Source organism: Lissotriton vulgaris, chromosome 8, assembly GCF_964263255.1.
Source record: "Lissotriton vulgaris chromosome 8, aLisVul1.2, whole genome shotgun sequence".
Lineage (NCBI taxonomy): Eukaryota > Metazoa > Chordata > Amphibia > Caudata > Salamandridae > Lissotriton > Lissotriton vulgaris.
In genome coordinates, this window is record NC_141696.1 from 734,570,498 (window position 1) to 734,593,063 (window position 22,566).

At 39.3% G+C, this 22,566-nt stretch overlaps 1 protein-coding gene across 1 annotated transcript in view; it reads left to right on the forward strand.

Moving 5' to 3' along the window:
• The window catches only part of LANCL3 (LanC like family member 3), a 313,041-nt gene that overhangs the window by 147,785 nt on the left and 142,690 nt on the right, over positions 1-22,566 (forward strand). The window contains exon 3 of the mRNA XM_086933373.1: positions 10,703-10,900. Within this exon, the coding sequence (XP_086789499.1) occupies positions 10,703-10,900 (198 nt within the window). The remainder of the gene's footprint in view (positions 1-10,702; positions 10,901-22,566) is intronic.

Consider the following 22,566-nt stretch of genomic DNA (forward strand, 5'->3'; position numbering starts at 1 on the left):
AGGGGAAATAGACTTCTCAGTCCCATTAGTGTGTGTGTATCATGTCTGAACTCCCTCCTCAGGGTGCAGTAATCCATATTCTTTCTGGAAAGATTCTGTGAAGTCAGCATTGAATCTGACTCCAGGGTCTGATCATCCTCCTTCATTATAGAAGAACTCTGTGTTGAGCAGACTGCTGGACACCACTGTCCACTAGATGATAAATAGTCATTCCTCTGTACATCATTAAGCTCAGCCCCAAGGGAGGCCCAATTATACCCTGGCCCTGTTCATAAGATGACAAATGCAGCAGTTCTCAAGTGCAAAGATTCTTCTTTAGTATGTTGGAAGGACCCTCAATTGCATCACAACATGCTACCTAGACCACAGAAATGGAATTCAGGGATGAGTGGAGAACAACAGGCCCAGTTTCACCAGTAAAATGAAACCAGAGGCACTAATAATAGTTTGGTCTCAGACAATTGATGCAAAACTTAGGCATTCCTATATGGGCTCCATGGTTGCTTCATAAGATGCCATCCTTCAGTGGAAGCAAGTTATGTATAATTCATCTAATGGAACTTATTGATTTGCGGTGTGCAGTCTATCCCTACTCACTTGTAATAACACTAAATCACATTTAGCAACTTATTACTTCTGAGTTTAGATGTCAACATATATTTTGCCTGCAGATAATCCAAAAATCCTCTTTCTGCAGCAACTTCTACTCAAACAATTAAGGAAATTGATCAGTGAATGTTAGAATTCCTTTTTCATTTTACACTGGGCAGAAGAACTGCTGCCATCCTTCCTAGTTGCTTTTTAGCCTGATGATGTCAACATGTCTTTGCTGGCCACAGGACCATTGTAAAATGCTGTGACGTGCTCCTAACTCCTTCTCCTTGATGACCAATCGACCAATGCTAAGAGCAGGTACATGCCCCCTAAGTCCATCTTCTTGCTTGGCCAAATTCTATCTTTTGCAATCTTCTTTAACACTTCCATCATTTTCATTAGATATAATGCAACCCTCATGAATGACAAATGCACCCTGTGCTATTAATCTGGAATTTCACCTCACCAAATTCTTTCACTTGAACTATTCATCCCTCGATTGTCCCCTTCTATTACATACCCAGGTTTTAATGAATGTGTCCTAAAGTATTTTGGCTTCTGCTTTATCACTTCCTGACATTTCCTTAGTACAACAGCAACTTATTCTTTCTTAAGAAAATTTCCATATTCACACCATAACACAAATTTTCAATAAGTTAAGGAATTATATTGTGGCTTTAACTGGGCCATCACTAAAAATACATTTAGCGCCTGCAACCATAAAAAACACATTCACTCCCTTACCGCTTATACACTATCACCCAAATCAGTGAGCCTGGACCACTGAGTTCTTAACCTTCTATCTGTATTTCAATGCCCCTTTATTCCATGTAAGATCAAAAACTACAACTTGGGCATCCAGGTTGGACTATTAAATTGCACATAAACACCCTTCCCTAATAGTATGTATGCCTGGCACTCCAGGTGTTTTTGTACCTATTGTAAAGAGCAAAGACAGAAAAGGGAAACAGCTTGTGCATAAATGGCATTTGTGCTAATTTTGTGTATGCAACTGCCCATATTAACTTTGGCCAATTACCATCAGGTATGACCTAGTGGTACATGTCCAGGTAAACACATGTGAGTGCAATTTCCTGTCTGCACTTGTTAGAATTGGGTTGTGAGTTGAGAGGGCTGGGAACCCCACTCAAGAAACAACCATAATCTTTGTCAAGGTGACCAAAGTAATTTGTGCTCAGCCCTCTGGTAGCTTGACACAAACGGGTCGGGTTTAAGTTGAAGACTGCTGATCAGGATCTGAAAGGTGCTGCGATGTGAGATCCTACATCAGGCGGTGTGGTGCTGCGTCAATTCCAGTGATGCTGGCAATCAGGAGCTGCGAGGTGCTGTAAGGCTAGGTCCTGCATCAGGCTGCGTCACCAGCCGGTTCTGATGAAACTGCCAGTCAGGAACTATGAAGTGTTCTAATGTAAGTTCCTGCATCTGAATGCTTTGCCTTGCACCAGATACGGAGAAACCTTTAGTTGTGCCCGGAGGAGTACCCTCTGACTCCAGACAAGGGTCCAGGACCTGGAGGACAGCGCATGGTGAGTCAGGACTCATTCCCACCGAGGCCAGCAGATGGGACCAAGTAGGGTGCAGTGGGGTCTGGTCTGCTGGGAAACAGGGGAGGCCTCTAGAAGGTTGTTGTGTCCCGGTAGCTCAAACAGGATGTCAGCCAACTGACCCCTGGGTAGCCTAGGATCCTGCCAAACAAGTCCAATCTTCCTTTCTCAGACAGCAAGGTAGTTCTTCAGCACCAGGGCAATCCTTGCAGCAGTAAGACAGCCTTCTTGTGAATCTCCTACAAATCCAGGAGTGTTCTGAAGAGTGGTTCAGATGGTCTCATTTTTATACCTGGTGCCAACCTTTGTGTAAATTACCCCAAAACTAGTTCTGGTCAGTTGTTCGCCTTCCCCTGGTCCTGGCTTCAAAGTGTCTGCTGTGACAAAAGGCACGGGAGCCCTGGTGCCAAATTCCTTTCTGTATGTACTGCAGGCAAAGCCCAGTGAAATGTAATCAGGGTAGGGTATAGCTCCTCACCAGCCATCTTGTCAGGAAGATCCTCTCACCTCACATCTAGGCTTCCCGTGTCTTTCGGTCTGGAAGCAATACACAAACTCCAACAGCCGAACCAATAACAGTCATGTGTCCCAGGACACTGCCAGGAAGGTGCAGTTGGTTTGGAGAAGAGAATGCCAATTTTCTAAATGTGTCATTTTCAAAACTGTAACTTAAAATCCAACTTCACCATTAAAGTAGATTTTAAATAACAATCAATTCAAGTATAAATAGCTATCTCTATTTGCTTCCAATCTGAAGTTAGCATTTATTAAATGTAATAAGGTAACCCAGTTATGGGAGAGAAAGGCCTTACAACAGTGAATAAACGGATTTGAGAGTTCTTGACTGTCAGGACATATAAAACTGATGCATATATGTCCTACTTTTTAAATACCATACACCCTGTCCTAAGAGTGGTTCTGGCTTACCTTAAAGGTGGCTTTTACGTATTAAAAAGGAAGGTTTATGCCTGGCAACAGGTTTATTTTGCCAGGTTGGAATGGCAGTTTAAAACTGCACTACAGGCTGCAGTGGCAGGCCTGAAACAGGTTTTCAAAGGCTACTTTAGTGGGTGGCACAACAAGCGCTGCAGCCCACTAGTAGTATTTAATGTACAGGCCCTGGGTGCATGCAGTACAAAATACTAGGGATTTACAAGTAAATTAAATATACCAATCAGATGTAGGCAAATTGTACCATGCTTCAAGAGAGAGCACAATCATTTGACCACAAGTTATTATGAAAAAAAGTCCTAAAAGCCAACTAAAACGAGTACAGCAAAGGAAGGCTGAGAAAGTGAAAATTCTGGCGTGACCCAGCAAAAAGGGCCAGGACCAACAATGATGCATCAAGAGCGAGTGGTTCAAGTCACTTTTTTGTCTAGGCTTGACGATTGTAATTTGCTGTATTATGGGCTCACAGCTTACTTTTTCCCTAGACTGCAACAAGTTTAACATACTGCAGTAGGTCCCTTTTTACGTCTTCTCGTGGTCAAGTGCCCTTCACATGGTCTACCTTCTCTGGCTTTCTATTCTTAAATGTATTCTTTGTAAGACTGTCTGGTTCATCATGTCTACTATAATCTTCGCTTCAAATTTGTTCACTGCTCTCCTTCTCGTGCCCTTATATTCTCTTCTCTTGGTTTGCTGTCCATTCCAAAAATGTAGTCCTGCAAGACGGAAGACCATTCCTTTTCCTACTTGGCTGCAAATATCTTGCGCCAGGTGAAAAACATCTAGCTTTTGGCAAAGCCTTAAAACTTGGCTTTTTCTGCTTCGATCCAGTTTCTTCCGCAAAATTCCTCCCTGATTACCAAAGATTCCCAGTGCTATGATACCCTTGTAGGTGATTATTTGCGTTCAGTAAATCTTTAGAATAGAACAGAATATAGACTGGTGTGTGAACATTGTTTTTGATCCAGTTGGTATACTACTGAATGAGTCTTAATGAGCCTGTTAATTGCTTAGAAAATATAATCTTATTTGCTCAACAATTCCTCCTGGATTTAAGGCAGGGGTTGGAGAGAAGTGCGGCCACAGTATAACGCTGTCCTCTGAGCAAAAACTATGTAATTACTGTCCATTTACTCTAGCTCAGCAGCGCAGTTTGATGAATGCTGGAGAGAGGATGAGACTGTCCCTTATTAACTGTAGATCCTTACGGAAGCATAAAATGGAGGTTCATGATTTACTGATGGATGGACAGTTGGATGCCCTGTTCTTAACAGAAACATGGCTGAATGAAGACTCTGTACCTGATATAATAGATGCACTACCACCAGGTTATGACATCAATAGGATAGACAGACCTACGGTGCGGGGAGGCGGACTAGCCATAATTTTCAAATCAGAAATATTCTGCACTTTGGAGTCGGCTGACATTAAGGAGAGCGAAGCGGGCCTCTTCTCCATCATAGGCTGGGACAGTCAGGTCCTGAAAGGGTTCCTAGTCTACAGGCCCCCAGGTCCAGGGACCAGATTCACAGAAAGCCTGATAGACTATTTGATACAGCCAGCCCTAAAATATGAGAGGCTGCTACTCTTGGGGGATCTAAATTTCCACTTTGATGATCCTACCAACACAGAAGCTCTGGAGATCCGTAATAAGTTAGCAGCGATATAAATGACTCTTAAATCATAACTCCCCACCCATGGTCGCGGCCACTTATTAGATCCTATCTTCTCCAACTGGGATTTGTTGGCCGTCGATCCCCCAGTGCCTGTGGAGTGGTCGGATCACTACCAGATTCCTTTCCCGATAGTGGCACAGAGGGGAGAATACATAAGGCGGATGATATAACTAGATGCAGGAAATGGGTAGGCTTCTCCAGAGTTAAATTTGACGATCTTCTGAAACAGGTTGGACCTCCAGTGGGTCTAGAGATCGACGCGGCATGCAAAGCGCTTGATAGCCGCATCTTACAAGCGCTGGACCACACAGCCCCCTGGACCAAAAACAGACCCTGGTGGCAAACTAAATCTGCACCATGGTTTGGGCCCGAGCTTGTTAAGGAAAAGGCAGCATGTAAACGCCTCGAGAGACGCTGGATGAAAGGTTTTACTGTGGCAGACAGGGTGGCTTATAAAATCAAGCTCAAGGGCTACCATGCTCTTATTAGGAAGTATCGGACCTCCCACTATAAGGACAGAATAGATGGAGCGGATAATTCAGCTAAGGAATTGTTTGCTGTGTTTAAGGAAGTCGCCTCTCTGCCCAGCACCGCCGCACCTTTAAAAGGCTCGGTGGAATCCTGTGATCGGGTGGCACAATTCTTCGCGGATAAAGTGGGGAAAATGTATTCCTCATTCCCGGTGGAGGCTAGAACAGAGGGCATGACAGAAGAGGCCACTGTAAAATCTAATGGAACTGAGTTACTAGTATCCTTTAGTACTCCCCAGCAGGATATCCTAATTAACATAGCGTCCAAAATTAAATCAGGCTCCCCCAATGACCTGGTGCCCGCGAGAATACTTAGGGAAAGTATAAATACGCTGGAACCCCACATACGCCATCTGCTGGATCTATCATTTGGATCGGGGAGTGTCCCATCAGCCTGGAAAGAGGTAGTGGTACTCCCGCTCAAGAAAAAACCTAACATTAGTGCGGACCAGTTAGATAACCTGCGTCCAATCTCTCTCCTCCCCTATTTCTCCAAAATTGCAGAGAAAGTTGTTAATAAGCAACTGACAGAACACATCGAAACATGTAAACTTCTTCACCCAACCCAATCAGGCTTCCGGGCATCCTACTCGACTGAATCCGGCTTATTCCTGTCAACAGAAACTATACGCAAGTTGGTGGATGAAGGCCAAACCACAGAGCTGATCCTTTTGGACTTAAGCACTGCTTTTGACACTGTAGCATATCACATCCTGCTGCAGTGTCTGAAAAAAGGGGGAGTGAGAGGCAGAGCTCTGGAGTGGCTGGAATCGTTCCTCCAGAATCGCAGAGTTCAAGTAGCCCAGGGACCACACCGGTCGAAGGGTATCAGGCTGAATCAGGGAGTGCCCCGAGGGTCTAGCTTGAGCCCCACCCTTTTTAACGTCTACGTAACACCAATAGCAGAGATTACTGAAAGGTTTGGAGTGCAAGTAGTAACCTATGCTGATGACACCCAACTTGTTGTGTCTCTTGCCAAGTCAGATGGTGCAGCAGCCAATAACTTATTGATGTGCTTACAAGCTACAGCGGCCTGGATGGCCAATAATTGCTTGAAATTAAACGGCAGCAAGACGGAGGTGCTGGTGGTGGGGAATGCACCATCTGTGTGGACATCGGCATGGTGGCCGCAGGTACTGGGGTCTTTACCCTCTCCCAGCGAACAAGTCAGGAATTTGGGTATCTGGCTAGATAGCAAAATCTCCTTCGAGCACCATACTAGACGTGTGGCAGGACAATGCTTCGGTATCCTGAGAAATATGCGGAAAACACTTGACCTACTCCCCACTGTGGCCAGGAAAACTCTGGTCCATGCTCTGGTTACATCGAGGTTGGATTATGGGAACGTCCTGTACCTGGGAGCCAATGTCAGATGTATCACCAGGCTTCAGCGTATACAGAATGCGGCTGCCCGCATGATCTTGATGTTGCCCAAAAGAGCGTCAGCTAAGAAAGCCCTGGAATCCCTTCACTGGCTGCCGATTAAAGAACGGGTGCTCTATAAAACCGGACTGATTGGCCATCGCATCATGCAGGGGAAGGGGCCATCTTATCTTTTGGAACTGCTGAGCCCGTATATCCCTGGGCGCGAGTTGAGATCTTCCAGGAAAGGGCTGATGAAGGTTCCTAGGTTTAGAAGAGCTCGGATGGGTGGGCGCTCCTTCCGAGTACAAGCTGCTCAACACTGGAACAGACTCCCACCCGAAATGCGATCTGAGACTTCGGAACGCATTTTCCGGAAACAGCTGAAAACCTACCTCTTCCCTCTGATTAGGGAGTGAGGAGGCTCGCATGTGAGGAGCTAGAGGGGAAGATTTGCCTGACTAACTGTTGCTAGCCACATCATAGCGCGGGGACACACTGGCCTCAGTGTAACCAGGCGCTCTATAAAATGTATTATTATAATTTAGTTATTACTTACATGACCTACTACTTCAATTATTCTGAATCAGGTTTTAAGGTATTAACATGAGAAATAGGATTTCCACACACAAAGAAATGTTAATACAATCCAATAGCAATTCAAGCCAAAATCATTTTTCGTAATTTGAAGAAATTCTTCAAGTCCATGAACGCTCGTTTTCTTTTGAAAAATTAATTCTTTATTGAAAGTGATGAGTAAATCAAGCAGATAAAATGCAGTGTTCACAATCCATTAGCTGACGCGTTTCGTCCCAATAGGGACTTCTTCAAGGCTCTAATATCAGTTCAAGGTGTACATTCACATTCAAAGTTAGTATGTCCAAAATTGGTTCTTGTGACATAAGAGAGACATATCTGTATAGTCACCAATAAAGTGGAACAGTAGCCAGGAACTGTCCTCTCCGCGTCTGCTTCGACTGCGTCGATGGACTTGAAGAATTTCTTCAGATTATGAGAAACAATTTTGGCTTAGTTACTGTTGAATTGTATTAACATTTCTTTGTGTGCGGAAATCCTATTTCTCATGTTGTTGTAATTTTTGGGTTTCCCAAATAAGGAGTGTGGAGGGGTGCCTTCCTAAGTTTTCCTGCACCACTGTCACTTGCCCCATAATATATTGATAAGTGCGGCTTTTTGTGAATTGCCTCAGCCCTCTTTGTACTCTTTTTTGTATGGGTTTTAAGGTTTTGTCTGATATAGAATACTATCATGCCAACAAACTTATTATTAATAGTTGTTGATTTCAGAATTTTATGTAGTTATAGGGTAAACATCTTCAAGTGAAAAATTTGGCAACAAACTATTTATGTGTTATTATACAGGTAGGAGAAATAATTGTGTAAGAATGAAATCGAAACATAATAGCTGATAGTCCTGCAATCGTTATAATCAATAATACTGTTCCTTGAGATCAAAAAATCTTATTTGTTGTGTGTGGTTTCATCATTCTTCTGGCTCAATTGCTTCTAAAAAGTGACTTAAAAGTATTATATTAAGAGAGTTGTTGGGGGGGTATTATATTGATGTTGTATTCAATTGGGAGATAGACAGACTATAAAATAGTTTTCCTTACATTTATTTCTGTACTGATATATTTTCGGTGAGGTTGTGTTCTATGATTTTACAAGATAATAATATCTGCTTTAAGACTTCTCCAGTGCAAAACCAACATCAATACCCCACAGCTATTTCTATGGGACCAGTGCTTAATTTGAGCCAGTGGTTTCCAGTGCTCGGCACCAGCACTTAATTGGGAACACCGGTGCTTGTGACAGTCTGCCACGAGGGGAAGCCTTCTAGCTAATTTAGGGATGACCCCAACAACAGTAAATTATTAATTATTAATTCAATATATGTTATAAGTAATCGGAATTTAACAAGGATATCGGCCAATATGAGCTGCAATTTATAGAAGGTTTACCTGGTTTAAGGATTAGGATGATATTTGCTTCCCTCCAGGTAGCCGGAGGTTGAACTCCTTCTAACAGAATTTTATTGAAGACCTCAGCCAAAACTGGGGTAACTACCTCGCTCAAATTCTTGTATAGTTCCGCAGGAAGGCAAACCGGCCCTGCAGCCTTACCCTTCCTACTGTCGAGAAGAGCCTTCCTTACCTCTTGGTGTGATATTCCTGCTTCCATACTTTCCTGGTGGGTTACACTCAATGAAGGTAGCTCGATAGAATTTAGCCAACCTTGAATAGATTTTAAATAAGAGTCACTTTCATCTTTATATAGCCCTTCGAAATAAGCATGGAATATCTCTCCCATCTCCTCCTCTTTACTTGTTAGTAAATTGGAGCCTTCATCTTCTATTTCTTTAATTTGATTCTTGACTCTGTCAGTTCTAGCATTACAGACTAACAGCCTTCCCGCCCCTCTCCATATTCGAAGTGGGCGAGCTTGCTCACCTCCCACCTATTGGAAATTCTCGTTTGAATTGTATTTTCCAACCGAGCCTTTAAGGTTCTGCCATTAATGTCTCTTGGAGGTCTTGTTCCTGCTCAGAAACCAAATTAATATTCTCCTCCAATAGCTTCATTTGGGACTCCACAGAAGTAATCTCTTGCCTGTATTGTCTATTTTTATAGACAGTTTTATTTGTGATCAGGCCTCTCAAAAAGGATTTCAATGCGTTCCATACCACCATTATATCTGATGAACCTATATTGATATCTAAAAAGGCTTTCACCTCTTCAATCAGAAAACCCGTAACCGCAGTATCTAGGAGGAGTGTACGGTCAAACGTCCATACCCTTGGTTGTTGGCTACCAGCTAGATTTAAGTTAATCCAAACAGCTGCATGGTCGGACAAGTGAGGAGTTAAATAACCGATATTCTGTGTACGGTCCCTTAAGTCATTGCTAATCAGGATATAGTCTATGCGTGACTTATGTCTGTATTTTTTGTTGTAGAAAGATACCCCCAACTGTGTTCCTGATCTCTCTCTCCATATTTTACTAAGATCATATTGCGTCATCGTTATTTTTAAATATGCTCTTGATTTTGAGGGGATTGTAGCTCTGCTATTAGATGATTTATCTAATTTCGGATTTAAAACAATATTGAAATCCCCTGCTAGAACAGTTGAATCCGGAAACTCCAAGAGATTAAAAAAAATTGTTTTTAGAGTTGATGGATCGTCCTGATTGGGACCGTAATACCCAACAATTGTCAGGGGGACGTTTTCTACCAGAATCTTCACTATCACCCACTTGCCACTTTAATCAGTTCTAACATCTTGTAGGCACACATTTGCTTGTTTTTTGGATGGTTAGGATGAAGTGGGTATGCTGCTGGTAGCGCTTAGGGGCAAGATCGAATCGTTGGGTCTACTTCTCCTTTTGGAGTAACAGCGGCAGCCTATGGATTTCATGTTAGCAGTGGTTGGAGGCGAATGAGGAAAAATAAAAGAAAAATATATATATATATATATATATATATATATATATATATATATATATATATATATATATATATATATATATATATATATATATATATATATATATATATATATATATACATTAAAAGTTACTATTACCTGCTGCCCAAGCCATTCATATAGGTTTGGGGGCCTGAAATAATCTGAATTGTAACACTTGTAGGAGTGTGATGGTTAGTAGTTGTGTTGTTAGTATCGTGGGTAGCATGGCAGAAGCAATGTGTGCGGCAAGCTGCAGTGTCCTCCTGATGAGAGACCTGGCCCTTACTTTTTTTTTTTTACAAATTAAGCACTGTAATGGGACTCATTTGTAATTCCCTTATGCATAATAATAATTGTGTCCTTTGCCTGAGAGAGGATTAGGATAGGGGGTTGTTGAAATTCTGTGTACTGACTCCTTATGGTATGTTTTGTCTGTGTATTATCCGAAAACCAATAAAGATTTCTATAAAGTGTTAAAGTAGTTCTAGCAAATATAAAAAGAAAGTTGTGTAAATGAAATTGTTCTTTTTCATTGTAGGTGCGGCTCACGGCCTTTCATCCATCCTGCAGATGCTGCTTTCTTACCAGGAGTACCTCCAGCCCGCAGACCGAGAGCTGGTGTGGCAGAGCGTGGACTTCTTAATCAACCAGGAGCAGAACTGCAACTGGCCTCCGGAACTGGGCGAAATGATTGAGAGGGAGAACGAGCTTGTGCACTGGTGTCATGGAGCCCCAGGTAAAATCAGATTGTATGCTTCCGCCTCAGAGTTTTAATAGGGTCAAGAGAGGAGAGAGTGGAATAGGGAGAGACAGACGGAGACCAAAGCCACATTACTTTATCTTGACCAATCAACAGGACAATTTTTGCTTTAAAATGCTCAAATTGGAGAACAAACTTTCAGGTTACGAGCTTATTTTCCTCCCATTTGCAGAGTATAGAAAACTATGGACCTATATTTTTATCTTGTTCCTAACGTCAAGGTGCCTTTGATAGTGAACATTTGCTTGCCTAACAAATAAATAGAAATAGTTAGCACCCCTCGCCGCTCCCTTCCCATTACAAACTTAGGTCTAGATGAACAACAGGTACTGTATCACAGAAAGTGCCCATGGGTGTAGCAGCATTTAGGTCTGGTTTTTGTGTCCCAGAGGCACTTGGGTATTTCTTAAGGCAGAGGTTCCCAAACTTTTTCGACCTGAGGCTCCGTTGACCAATTGGCCGTTTGCTGTGACTTCTCATTACATGACTTTTATTTGCCGGTGGAGGGGTTGAATTTGCACTATTTAAAACTGCATAAAAAGAACAGTTTTATGGCTAGATAAGTCTCTACTTTGAGACCATATTCTCGATTAAGAGGTGTCTTTAAACCTGGATATGACAGTGCACTGGACACCTCTCCTGAATAAGGAGAAACTGCATTGTTAATTTGTCATTACCTGGAACACTTTAGGTCAGTGTCACCCACAACCTTAAGTTTATATTAAATATATATATATATATATATATATATATATATATATATATATATATATATATATATATATTACCTACTGGCGGTCGCCAGTAGGTATATATAGTTAGGATTTTTTCTCTATGGGATTTTTGAAAATTCTATGTCTAATAACTTTGGCGTTTGTGGACGGAATTGGCTGCAATTTTCAGGAAAATGGAACATTTTGTTTCTGAGCAGCCCCTGACAATTTGGGGGGGTTTCATCAAGGGGGGGCCGAGAAAAAAGGGGGGTCCCAAAACGCGTTTTTCCCATGTTAATTTCCATAGGGCGGTTGGCCTCACTTTTAGCTCGAACGGCTGAATGGATTTGCACGAAACTTGGCAAAATTGTAGGGACTGTTAGCCCGATGTGCCTTTGCTACGTCTCAATATATGTGCTCCAGTGGATTTTGAGTAATTTAGGTTCAAAAAAAGATATATATCTGGGCGGAGCCTAACCACACATCTGATCTGATTGGCTGTCAGCACTTCATCCAAGAAGTGTTGGCAGCCATCTTGGGACCAATATACATGATAGCACCTCATTAAAAAGCATTGTAGTTAATAGAGGGTTTTAGGACTTTAGTTACATTATAAATCATTTGTTGATGGTACCATACTCGTTTTAGGAATTGTGGTGGGTTCTAAGGTGATTTTACCATGTGAAAAAACCTTCTGCTGTGATATCATGAATATTGTTTGAAAGAAAACTAATATCTCATGATTTTCCCACAGTGGTTTGGAAGGGGATCTATAAGCTAAACTGAAAGCATATTTTCTGTAAATTCACATTATCTTTCTCAGTCATGTGAAAATGAAGTCTGACATTCTCAGTAAAACATGTACATTCAACAAGGACAGAGACTGTCAGTTGATTCCTTTGTGTTCTACTGCAGCCTCCTAGAGTGTTCTAAAGAACAACTAGAGCGCTAACAGTCCTACTTATTACAAAGGTATGGCACACCTGAAGCCATCTTGATTGGAATAAAGTGGTAACTCTTAAAACATTTAATTTAAAAAGAAACAACATGAGGGGGTATATTTTGCCATAGAAAGTATGATTAGTGCTGCAGAATGAAAAATTAGGGCACATTTTGAGTGACTTCTCAAATCCTTTTCTATTTCATTAAAACATTCTGACATGCAGTCTCCCAAAATGGCCACCAGAGACAAAAGAGCCCAAATGTAGCCCAAATATCACCCAGATGTAGCCCAAGTATAGCCCAATGACAGAATGTCACAGAGTGTTCTAAAGAACAACTAGAGCGCTAACAGTCCTACTTATTACAAAGGTATGGCACACCTGAAGCCATCTTGATTGGAATAAAGTGGTAACTCTTAAAACATTTAATTTAAAAAGAAACAACATGAGGGGGTATATGTTGCCATAGAAAGTATGATTAGTGCTGCAGAATGAAAAATTAGGGCACATTTTGAGTGACTTCTCAAATCCTTTTCTATTTCATTAAAACATTCTGACATGCAGTCTCCCAAAATGGCCACCAGAGACAAAAGAGCCCAAATGTAGCCCAAATATCTACCAGATGTAGCCCAAGTATAGCCCAATGACAGAATGTCCCAGAGTGTTCTAAAGAACAACTAGAGCGCTAACAGTCCTACTTATTACAAAGGTATAGCACACCTGGAGCCATCGTGATGGGAATAAAGTGGTAACTCTTAAAACATTTAATTTAAAAAGGAACAAAATGAGGGGGTATATTATGCAATAGAAGGTATTATTAGTGCTGCAGAAAGAAAAATTAGGGCACATTTTGAGTGACTTTTCAAATCCTCTTCTATTTCATTAAAAAATGCTGACATGCAGTCTCCCAAAATGGCCACCAGAGACAAAAGAGCCCAAATGTAGCCCAAATATCACCCAGATGTAGCCCAAGTATAGCCCAATGACAGAATGTCCCAGAGTGTTCTAAAGAACAACTAGAGCGCTAACAGTCCTACTTATTACAAAGGTATGGCACACCTGAAGCCATCTTGATTGGAATAAAGTGGTAACTCTTAAAACATTTAATTTAAAAAGGAACAAAATGAGGGGGTATATTTTGCCATATGAATTATGATTAGTGCTGCGGAAAGAAAAATTAGGGCACATTTTGAGTGACTTCTCAAACCCTCTTCAATTTCATAAAAAAATTCTGACATACAGTCTCCCAAGATGGCCACCAGAGACAAAAGAGCCTAAATGTAGCCCAAATATCACCCAGATGTACCCCAAGTATAGCCCAATGACAGAATGTCCCAGAGTGTTCTAAAGAACAACTAGAGCGCTAACAGTCTTACTTATGACAAAAGTATGGCACACCAGAAGCCATCTTGATTGGAATGAAGTGGTCAGTCTGAAAACACTCAATTTAAAAAGGAACAACATGAGGGGGTTAATTTTGCCATAGAAAGTATGATTAGTGCTTCAGAAAGAAAAATTAGGGATCATTTTGAGTGACTTCTCAAATCCTCTTCTATTTCATTAAAAAAATTCTGACATGCAGACTGAAACATGCACTTTGAATACCAGCAGCAGACGTCCCTGGTGAGCAGTAGCTTTACTACAGTGATCTAATGTGCAACTAGAGTGCTAACATTCAGAATTTATGGCAAATGTGTGACACATCTGAATGCCTTCTTGATGGAACCAAAGTAAACAAGCATTGAAAATGCAATAGATCTCGCCCTCGTTTAAGTTAAAGCCATTCTGTTTGTAATGAGGTGGCTTTTTAGCTTTGCTTTTATTAGTGTTTTTTCAACTTTCATGTAAATAACATGCATCTGTATGCATATAAGTATATGTATGCATGCATTTATGTTTGTATTTATATAGATATACAGATGATATATGTTTATATATGTATGTTTATATATATTCACTGAAAAAACCATAGGTTATAGACCATATATAGTTTGGAATTAGCATTTACAAAACCTTGAAAATTCACTGAAAAAACCATAGGTTATAGACCATATATAGTTAGGAATTAGCATTTACAAAACCTTGAAAATTCACTGAAAAAACCATAGGTTATAGACCATATATAGTTAGGAATTCGCATTTACAAAACCTTATTTTACTCACACAAAACCATTGAAATTCCATATATAGTTAGTTGCACTAACTATATATCGCGCACCCGCAATCCACTGCTGATGATGTCACATATTACATCATTCATGACATGGTCAGTGACATCACTGATGACATCACTGATGACATCTCAAATGACATCACTGATGACATCACTGATGACAACATCCAGTGACTGTATGTTTCTGTAAAGTTAAAATATGTCTTACATATTGAAGAATGAGTGGATGTATAAGTGTCTGGATGAAGGATTTAGTAGGTGCATAACTGACTGTATGAGTGAGTGATTAAATGTGTCTCACTGAGTGCATGGGTTAGTGACTAAACTGTCTTAATTTGTGCATCATTATGTCTGTTGTTCTGTAAACTGTTGCATGTGTTGATAAGTAGCTATATGAGTAACTATATGGGTTATTGATTGGTTGCCCAAGTATTTGTATGGGAGACTGAGTGTGTGTGTGGGTGGCTGGGAGGTGTATGACTCTGTGCATAGATGTGTGAGCAGTTGATTGACTAGATGTATGGTTTCAAAAGTGCATGTGGAAACAGCTGTATGGGCGGTTGACTGTGTGCATGAGTGTATTGGTGAGTAAATGGATATCTCAGTGCTACATGTCAAAGTAAGTACATATGTAAAACACAGTACATGTGAGAGTTGACATATATAAATAACTGTGCATAAGAGCCAGTGAATGTGTGAGTGGCTGTATGGATCATTGTGAACTTGTATCAGGGATTGTATAAGAGAGTAAATATGTGTTAGTATATGTTTGAATAAGTAAAGTTTGTATAACTGTATAGTTGAGGAAATGGAGGTGTGATTGATTCTTTGCATGACTGACTAGGTGTGTGAGTAACTCCATGGATGAGTGACAGTCTGTGAGTGTCTGTTTACACTGATTGTATCTAAGGTTATATTAGAGTCTGAAGAGGATCATCGTATTATCACATGAATGATATCATCAGTGATGTGATCAGTAATGTCAAATGAGATGTCATCAGTGATGTCATCAGTGATGTCATTTGAGATGTCATCATTGATGTCATTTGAGATGTCATCAGTGATGTCATCAGTGATGTCACTGACCATGTCATGAATGATGTAATATGTGACATCATCAGCAGTGGATTGCGGGTGCGCGATATATAGTTAGTGCAACTAACTATATATGGAATTTCAATGGTTTTGTGTGAGTAAAATAAGGTTTTGTAAATGCGAATTCCTAACTATATATGGTCTATAACCTATGGTTTTTTCAGTGAATTTTCAAGGTTTTGTAAATGCTAATATATATATATATATATATATATATATATATATATATATATATATATATTCACTGAAAAAACCATAGGTTATAGACCATATATAGTTAGGAATTCGCATTTACAAAACCTTATTTTACTCACACAAAACCATTGAAATTCCATATATAGTTAGTTGCACTAACTATATATCGCGCACCCGCAATCCACTGCTGATGATGTCACATATTACATCATTCATGACATGGTCAGTGACATCACTGATGACATCACTGATGACATCTCAAATGACATCACTGATGACATCTCAAATGACATCACTGATGACATCACTGATGACATCTCATTTGACATTACTGATCACATCACTGATGATATAATTCATGTGATAATACGATGAACCTCTTCAGACTCTAATATAACCTTAGATACAATCAGTGTAAACAGACACTCACAGACTGTCACTCATCCATGGAGTTACTCACACACCTAGTCAGTCAATCAAAGAATCAATCACACCTCCATTTCCTCAACTATACAGTTATACAAACTTTACTTATTCAAACATATACTAACACATATTAACTCTCTTATACAATTCCTGATACAAGTTCACAATGATCCATACAGCCACTCACACATTCACTGGCTCTTATGCACAGTTATTTATATATGTCAACTCTCACATGTACTGTGTTTTACATATGTACTTACTTTGACATGTAGCACTGAGATATCCATTCACTCACCAATACACTCATGCACACAGTCAACCGCCCATACAGCTGTTTCCACATGCACTTTTGAAACCATACATCTAGTGAATCAACTGCTCACACATCTATGCACAGAGTCATACACCTCCCAGCCACCCACACACACACTCAGTATCCCATACAAATACTTGGGCAACCAATCAATAACCCATATAGTTACTCATATAGCTACTTATCAACACATGCAACAGTTTACAGAACAACAGACATAATGATGCACAAATTAAGACAGTTTAGTCACTAACCCATGCACTCAGTGAGACACATTTAATCACTCACTCATACAGTCAGTCATGCACCTACTAAATCCTTCATCCAGACACTTATACATCCACTCATTCTTCAATATGTAAGACATATTTTAACTTTACAGAAACATACAGTCACTGGATGTTGTCATCAGTGATGTCATCAGTGATGTCATTTGAGATGTCATCAGTGATGTCATCAGTGATGTCACTGACCATGTCATGAATGATGTAATATGTGACATCATCAGCAGTGGATTGCGGGTGCGCGATATATAGTTAGTGCAACTAACTATATATGGAATTTCAATGGTTTTGTGTGAGTAAAATAAGGTTTTGTAAATGCGAATTCCTAACTATATATGGTCTATAACCTATGGTTTTTTCAGTGAATTTTCAAGGTTTTGTAAATGCTAATTCCTAACTATATATGGTCTATAACCTACGGTTTTTTCAGTGAATTTTCAAGGTTTTGTAAATGCTAATTCCTAACTATATATGGTCTATAGCCTATGGTTTTTTCAGTGAATATATATATATACATACATATATAAACATATATCATCTGTATATCTACATATAAATACAAACATAAATGCATGCATACATATACTTATATGCATTTTAGGGTTGTTAGGGCGTTTTCGTGTGTATTATGTTGCTTTTTTAGGGCTTTTGGGTCAATTAAGTAGGGTTCCCGGAGCCTAGGACTGAGGGGCCGGTTCAGTTTCGTGCGTATTGGTGTTGGCAAGGTTTTGAGGGATTTTGGCGGTTTTTGGTCGAGATTTGGCCGTTTTATGGCTTTTTTTTGTGTTTGCGGGGGGCGCGTATTCGGGTTGAAATTCGTCCCCGTTCCAGTGGATGGATTGAGCTGATTTTTGGTGAGATGTTAGGGAATCGCTGGAACTAGTGTCCAGCCAAGTTTGAAGCGGATCGGAGCAGTGGAAGTGCTTTAAAGAGCAATTTTTGTGCGGAGTAGCGAATTGTCATGTTATTCAATGGGAGTTTTTGGTGCGCATGGAGAAGGTGAATTTGGGATGTTCCAGTTGCGCTAGAGGGACGGGGCTTGGGTGAGCTGTAGGGAGAGTGGATCGGCAGGTGTGCCGAATTTTTGGGATTTGTTGGCCGAAGGGAAGGGTGTGCTTGGGCAAAGTCGATTTGGTGAAAACGGTGCGTTATTTACATGAAAGTTGAAAAAACACTAATAAAAGCAAAGCTAAAAAGCCACCTCATTACAAACAGAATGGCTTTAACTTAAATGAGGGCGAGATCTATTGCATTTTCAATGCTTGTTTACTTTGGTTCCATCAAGAAGGCATTCAGATGTGTCACACATTTGCCATAAATTCTGAATGTTAGCACTCTAGTTGCACATTAGATCACTGTAGTAAAGCTACTGCTCACCAGGGACGTCTGCTGATGGTATTCAAAGTGCATGTTTCAGTCAGCATGTCAGAATTTTTTTAATGAAATAGAAGAGGATTTGAGAAGTCACTCAAAATGATCCCTAATTTTTCTTTCTGAAGCACTAATCATACTTTCTATGGCAAAATTAACCCCCTCATGTTGTTCCTTTTTAAATTGAGTGTTTTCAGACTTACCACTTCATTCCAATCAAGATGGCTTCTGGTGTGCCATACTTTTGTCATAAGTAAGACTGTTAGCGCTCTAGTTGTTCTTTAGAACACTCTGGGACATTCTGTCATTGGGCTATACTTGGGGTACATCTGGGTGATATTTGGGCTACATTTAGGCTCTTTTGTCTCTGGTGGCCATCTTGCGAGACTATGTCAGATTTTTTAATGAAATTGAAGAGGGTTTGAGAAGTCACTCAAAATGTGCCCTAATTTTTCTTTCTGCAGCACTAATCATAATTCATATGGCAAAATATACCCCCTCATTTTGTTCCTTTTTAAATTAAATGTTTTAAGAGTTACCACTTTATTCCAATCAAGATGGCTTCAGGTGTGCCATACCTTTGTAATAAGTAGGACTGTTAGCGCTCTAGTTGTTCTTTAGAACACTCTGGGACATTCTGTCATTGGGCTATACTTGGGCTACATCTGGGTGATATTTGGGCTACATTTAGGCTCTTTTGTCTCTGGTGGCCATTTTGGGAGACTGCATGTCAGAATTTTTTAATGAAATAAAAGAGGATTTGAAAAGTCACTCAAAATGTGCCCTAATTTTTCTTTCTGCAGCACTAATAATACCTTCTATTGCATAATATACCCCCTCATTTTGTTCCTTTTTAAATTAAATGTCTTAAGAGTTACCACTTTATTCCCATCACGATGGCTCCAGGTGTGCTATACCTTTGTAATAAGTAGGACTGTTAGCGCTCTAGTTGTTCTTTAGAACACTCTGGGACATTCTGTCATTGGGCTATACTTGGGCTACATCTGGGTGATATTTGGGCTACATTTGGGCTCTTTTGTCTCTGGTGGCCATTTTGGGAGACTGCATGTCAGAATGTTTTAATGAAATAGAAAAGGATTTGAGAAGTCACTCAAAATGTGCCCTGATTTTTCATTCTGCAGCACTAATCATACTTTCTATGGCAAAATATACCCCCTCATGTTGTTTCTTTTTAAATTAAATGTTTTAAGAGTTACCACTTTATTCCAATCAAGATGGCTTCAGGTGTGCCATACCTTTGTAATAAGTAGGACTGTTAGCGCTCTAGTTGTTCTTTAGAACACTCTGGGACATTCTGTCATTGGGCTATACTTGGGCTACATCTGGGTGATATTTGGGCTACATTTGGGCTCTTTTGTCTCTGGTGGCCATTTTGGGAGACTGCATGTCAGAATGTTTTAATGAAATAGAAAAGGATTTGAGAAGTCACTCAAAATGTGCCCTAATTTTTCATTCTGCAGCACTAATCATACTTTCTATGGCAAAATATACCCCTTCATGTTGTTTCTTTTTAAATTAAATGTTTTAAGAGTTACCACTTTATTCCAATCAAGATGGCTTCAGGTGTGCCATACCTTTGTAATAAGTAGGACTGTTAGCGCTCTAGTTGTTCTTTAGAACACTCTAGGAGGCTGCAGTAGAACACAAAGGAATCAACTGACAGTCTCTGTCCTTGTTGGATGTACATGTTTTACTGAGAATGTCAGACTTCATTTTCACATGACTTAGAAAGATAATGTGAATTTACAGAAAATATGCTTTCAGTTTAGCTTATAGATCCCCTTCCAAACCACTGTGGGAAAATCATGAGATATTAGTTTTCTTTCAAACAATATTCATGATATCACAGCAGAAGGTTTTTTCACATGGTAAAATCACCTTAGAACCCACCACAATTCCTAAAACGAGTATGGTACCATCAACAAATGATTTATAATGTAACTAAAGTCCTAAAACCCTCTATTAACTACAATGCTTTTTAATGAGGTGCTATCATGTATATTGGTCCCAAGATGGCTGCCAACACTTCTTGGATGAAGTGCTGACAGCCAATCAGATCAGATGTGTGGTTAGGCTCCGCCCAGATATATATATTTTTTTGAACCTAAATTACTCAAAATCCACTGGAGCACATATATTGAGACCTAGCAAAGGCACATCAGGCTAACAGTCCCTACAATTTTGCCAAGTTTCGTGCAAATCCATTCAGCCGTTCGAGCTAAAAGTGAGGCCAACCGCCCTATGGAAATTAACATGGGAAAAATGCGTTTTGGGACCCCCCTTTTTTCTCGGCCCCCCCTTGATGAAACCCCCCCAAATTGTCAGGGGCTGCTCAGAAACAAAATGTTCCATTTTCCTGAAAATTTCAGCCAATTCCGTCCACAAACGCCAAAGTTATTAGACATAGAATTTTCAAAAATCCCATAGAGAAAAAATCCTAACTATATATACCTACTGGCGACCGCCAGTAGGTAATATATATATATAATATACATACTTTCAGGGGCTTTCTGTCAGCTATTGTGGTGTCATTCACATTTAGCTTCTGCCCACCACAACACATGGAATGGGGTACAACGTAGGCTCACTTCAACCACTGATTTACCTGACTGTGAGGAATGGCACTTTGCTCTTGTACAGTATGCACTGTAATGCTCATTCATCAGCCTTCTAGCAGAGACCTTATATAACGGCAGCTAATGCAGCATCAGCTCACTGTAAAGGGAAAGTGAATGCATTAAAATGCCAAATGCAATCCAGGCAGCTTTTTGTTTCTGTACACCACCTGATACTTAAAGAGGATACATTTAAATCCCTACTGCATACATTCTGGAAGCATAATTATATCACACAATTTGTTTTAGGGGTGTGCCTGAGACACTATGGTAAAGGCCAGATTGACTGTTACGAACAGTATTGAGACAGAATATCGAGTTGAAAATGTCGACTTAAGCAAATATCGAGTTGGAAATATTGTGACACAGAAATATCAACAGCAAGAATATTGTGGTCATGAATATCGATTTTAAAGTAAGAAATATAGTTTTCAAAAATATAGAAGCCAATAATATCATTTGCAAAAATAACATTGTTTAAAATATCGATTTTTAATTAGTGCTATGTATTTTAGTTTATATTTTAAATGTATGTGATGTATGTTTTTGTTTAAGTATTGTTTATGTTTTTTAAAATATGTGTTAAATGTTTAGTAGTTATCAATTTTGTTTTTATTTAATTTAGCATTTTTTAGTTCCGTAGCTGGTTTTGGGTTTATAGGGGAATATGGTGGGAAGCAATTTATTTATAATAAATTAATGATTATTTTTTCATTTAATAATATTGATTTAATTGAGATTTTTTACTATTAATTGTGGGATGTAATTTATTTGTAATTAATTATTAATGGTTGTTCATTTATATTAATTAATTGGTAATTATGGTAATTGTGTAATTTCTTTTAGGTGTGGGTTGTGAGGTTTATAGGGTTAAAGGGTGAGAAGTAATTTATCTGTAATTAATTAGTAATTAGTTTATTTATATTCATTAATTTATTGTAAATTAATTATGGAAATTGTGTAATTAATTTTAGATGTGGTTTGGTGGGTTTATAGGGGTAAAGGGTAGGAATTAATTAATGTTCATTTAATTAATAATCTGTAGTTACCTAATATTAACTGATTATTAAAGGAAAATTAAATATGGAAATTGTGTAATTAATTATAGGTGTGGGTTGTGGAGTTTATAGGGGTAAAGGGTGGGAAGTAATTTATGTTTAATTAATTATTAATTAGTTGATCATTCATATTAATTAATTGATATTTAATAAGGGTAATTGGTTCTAAAGTAAAGTTTGGGGAGTAAATTAATTTTACTTACTTTATGATTAGTTGGTAAATACTATTCGTTTTTTAAATTGTAAATACGTTTTAATTGTGTAATTTATTTTTTTACAGTTTAATTTTAGCTGTGGGTTGTGGGTATTATAGAGGTAAAGTACAGGGAGTTGATAACTTTTTATGAGCTTTAATTTGTTTTTTAATTAATAATATTTCTTTAATTGGTAATTAATTATGTTAATTATGGAAGTACATTGTTTTTAAATTAGAT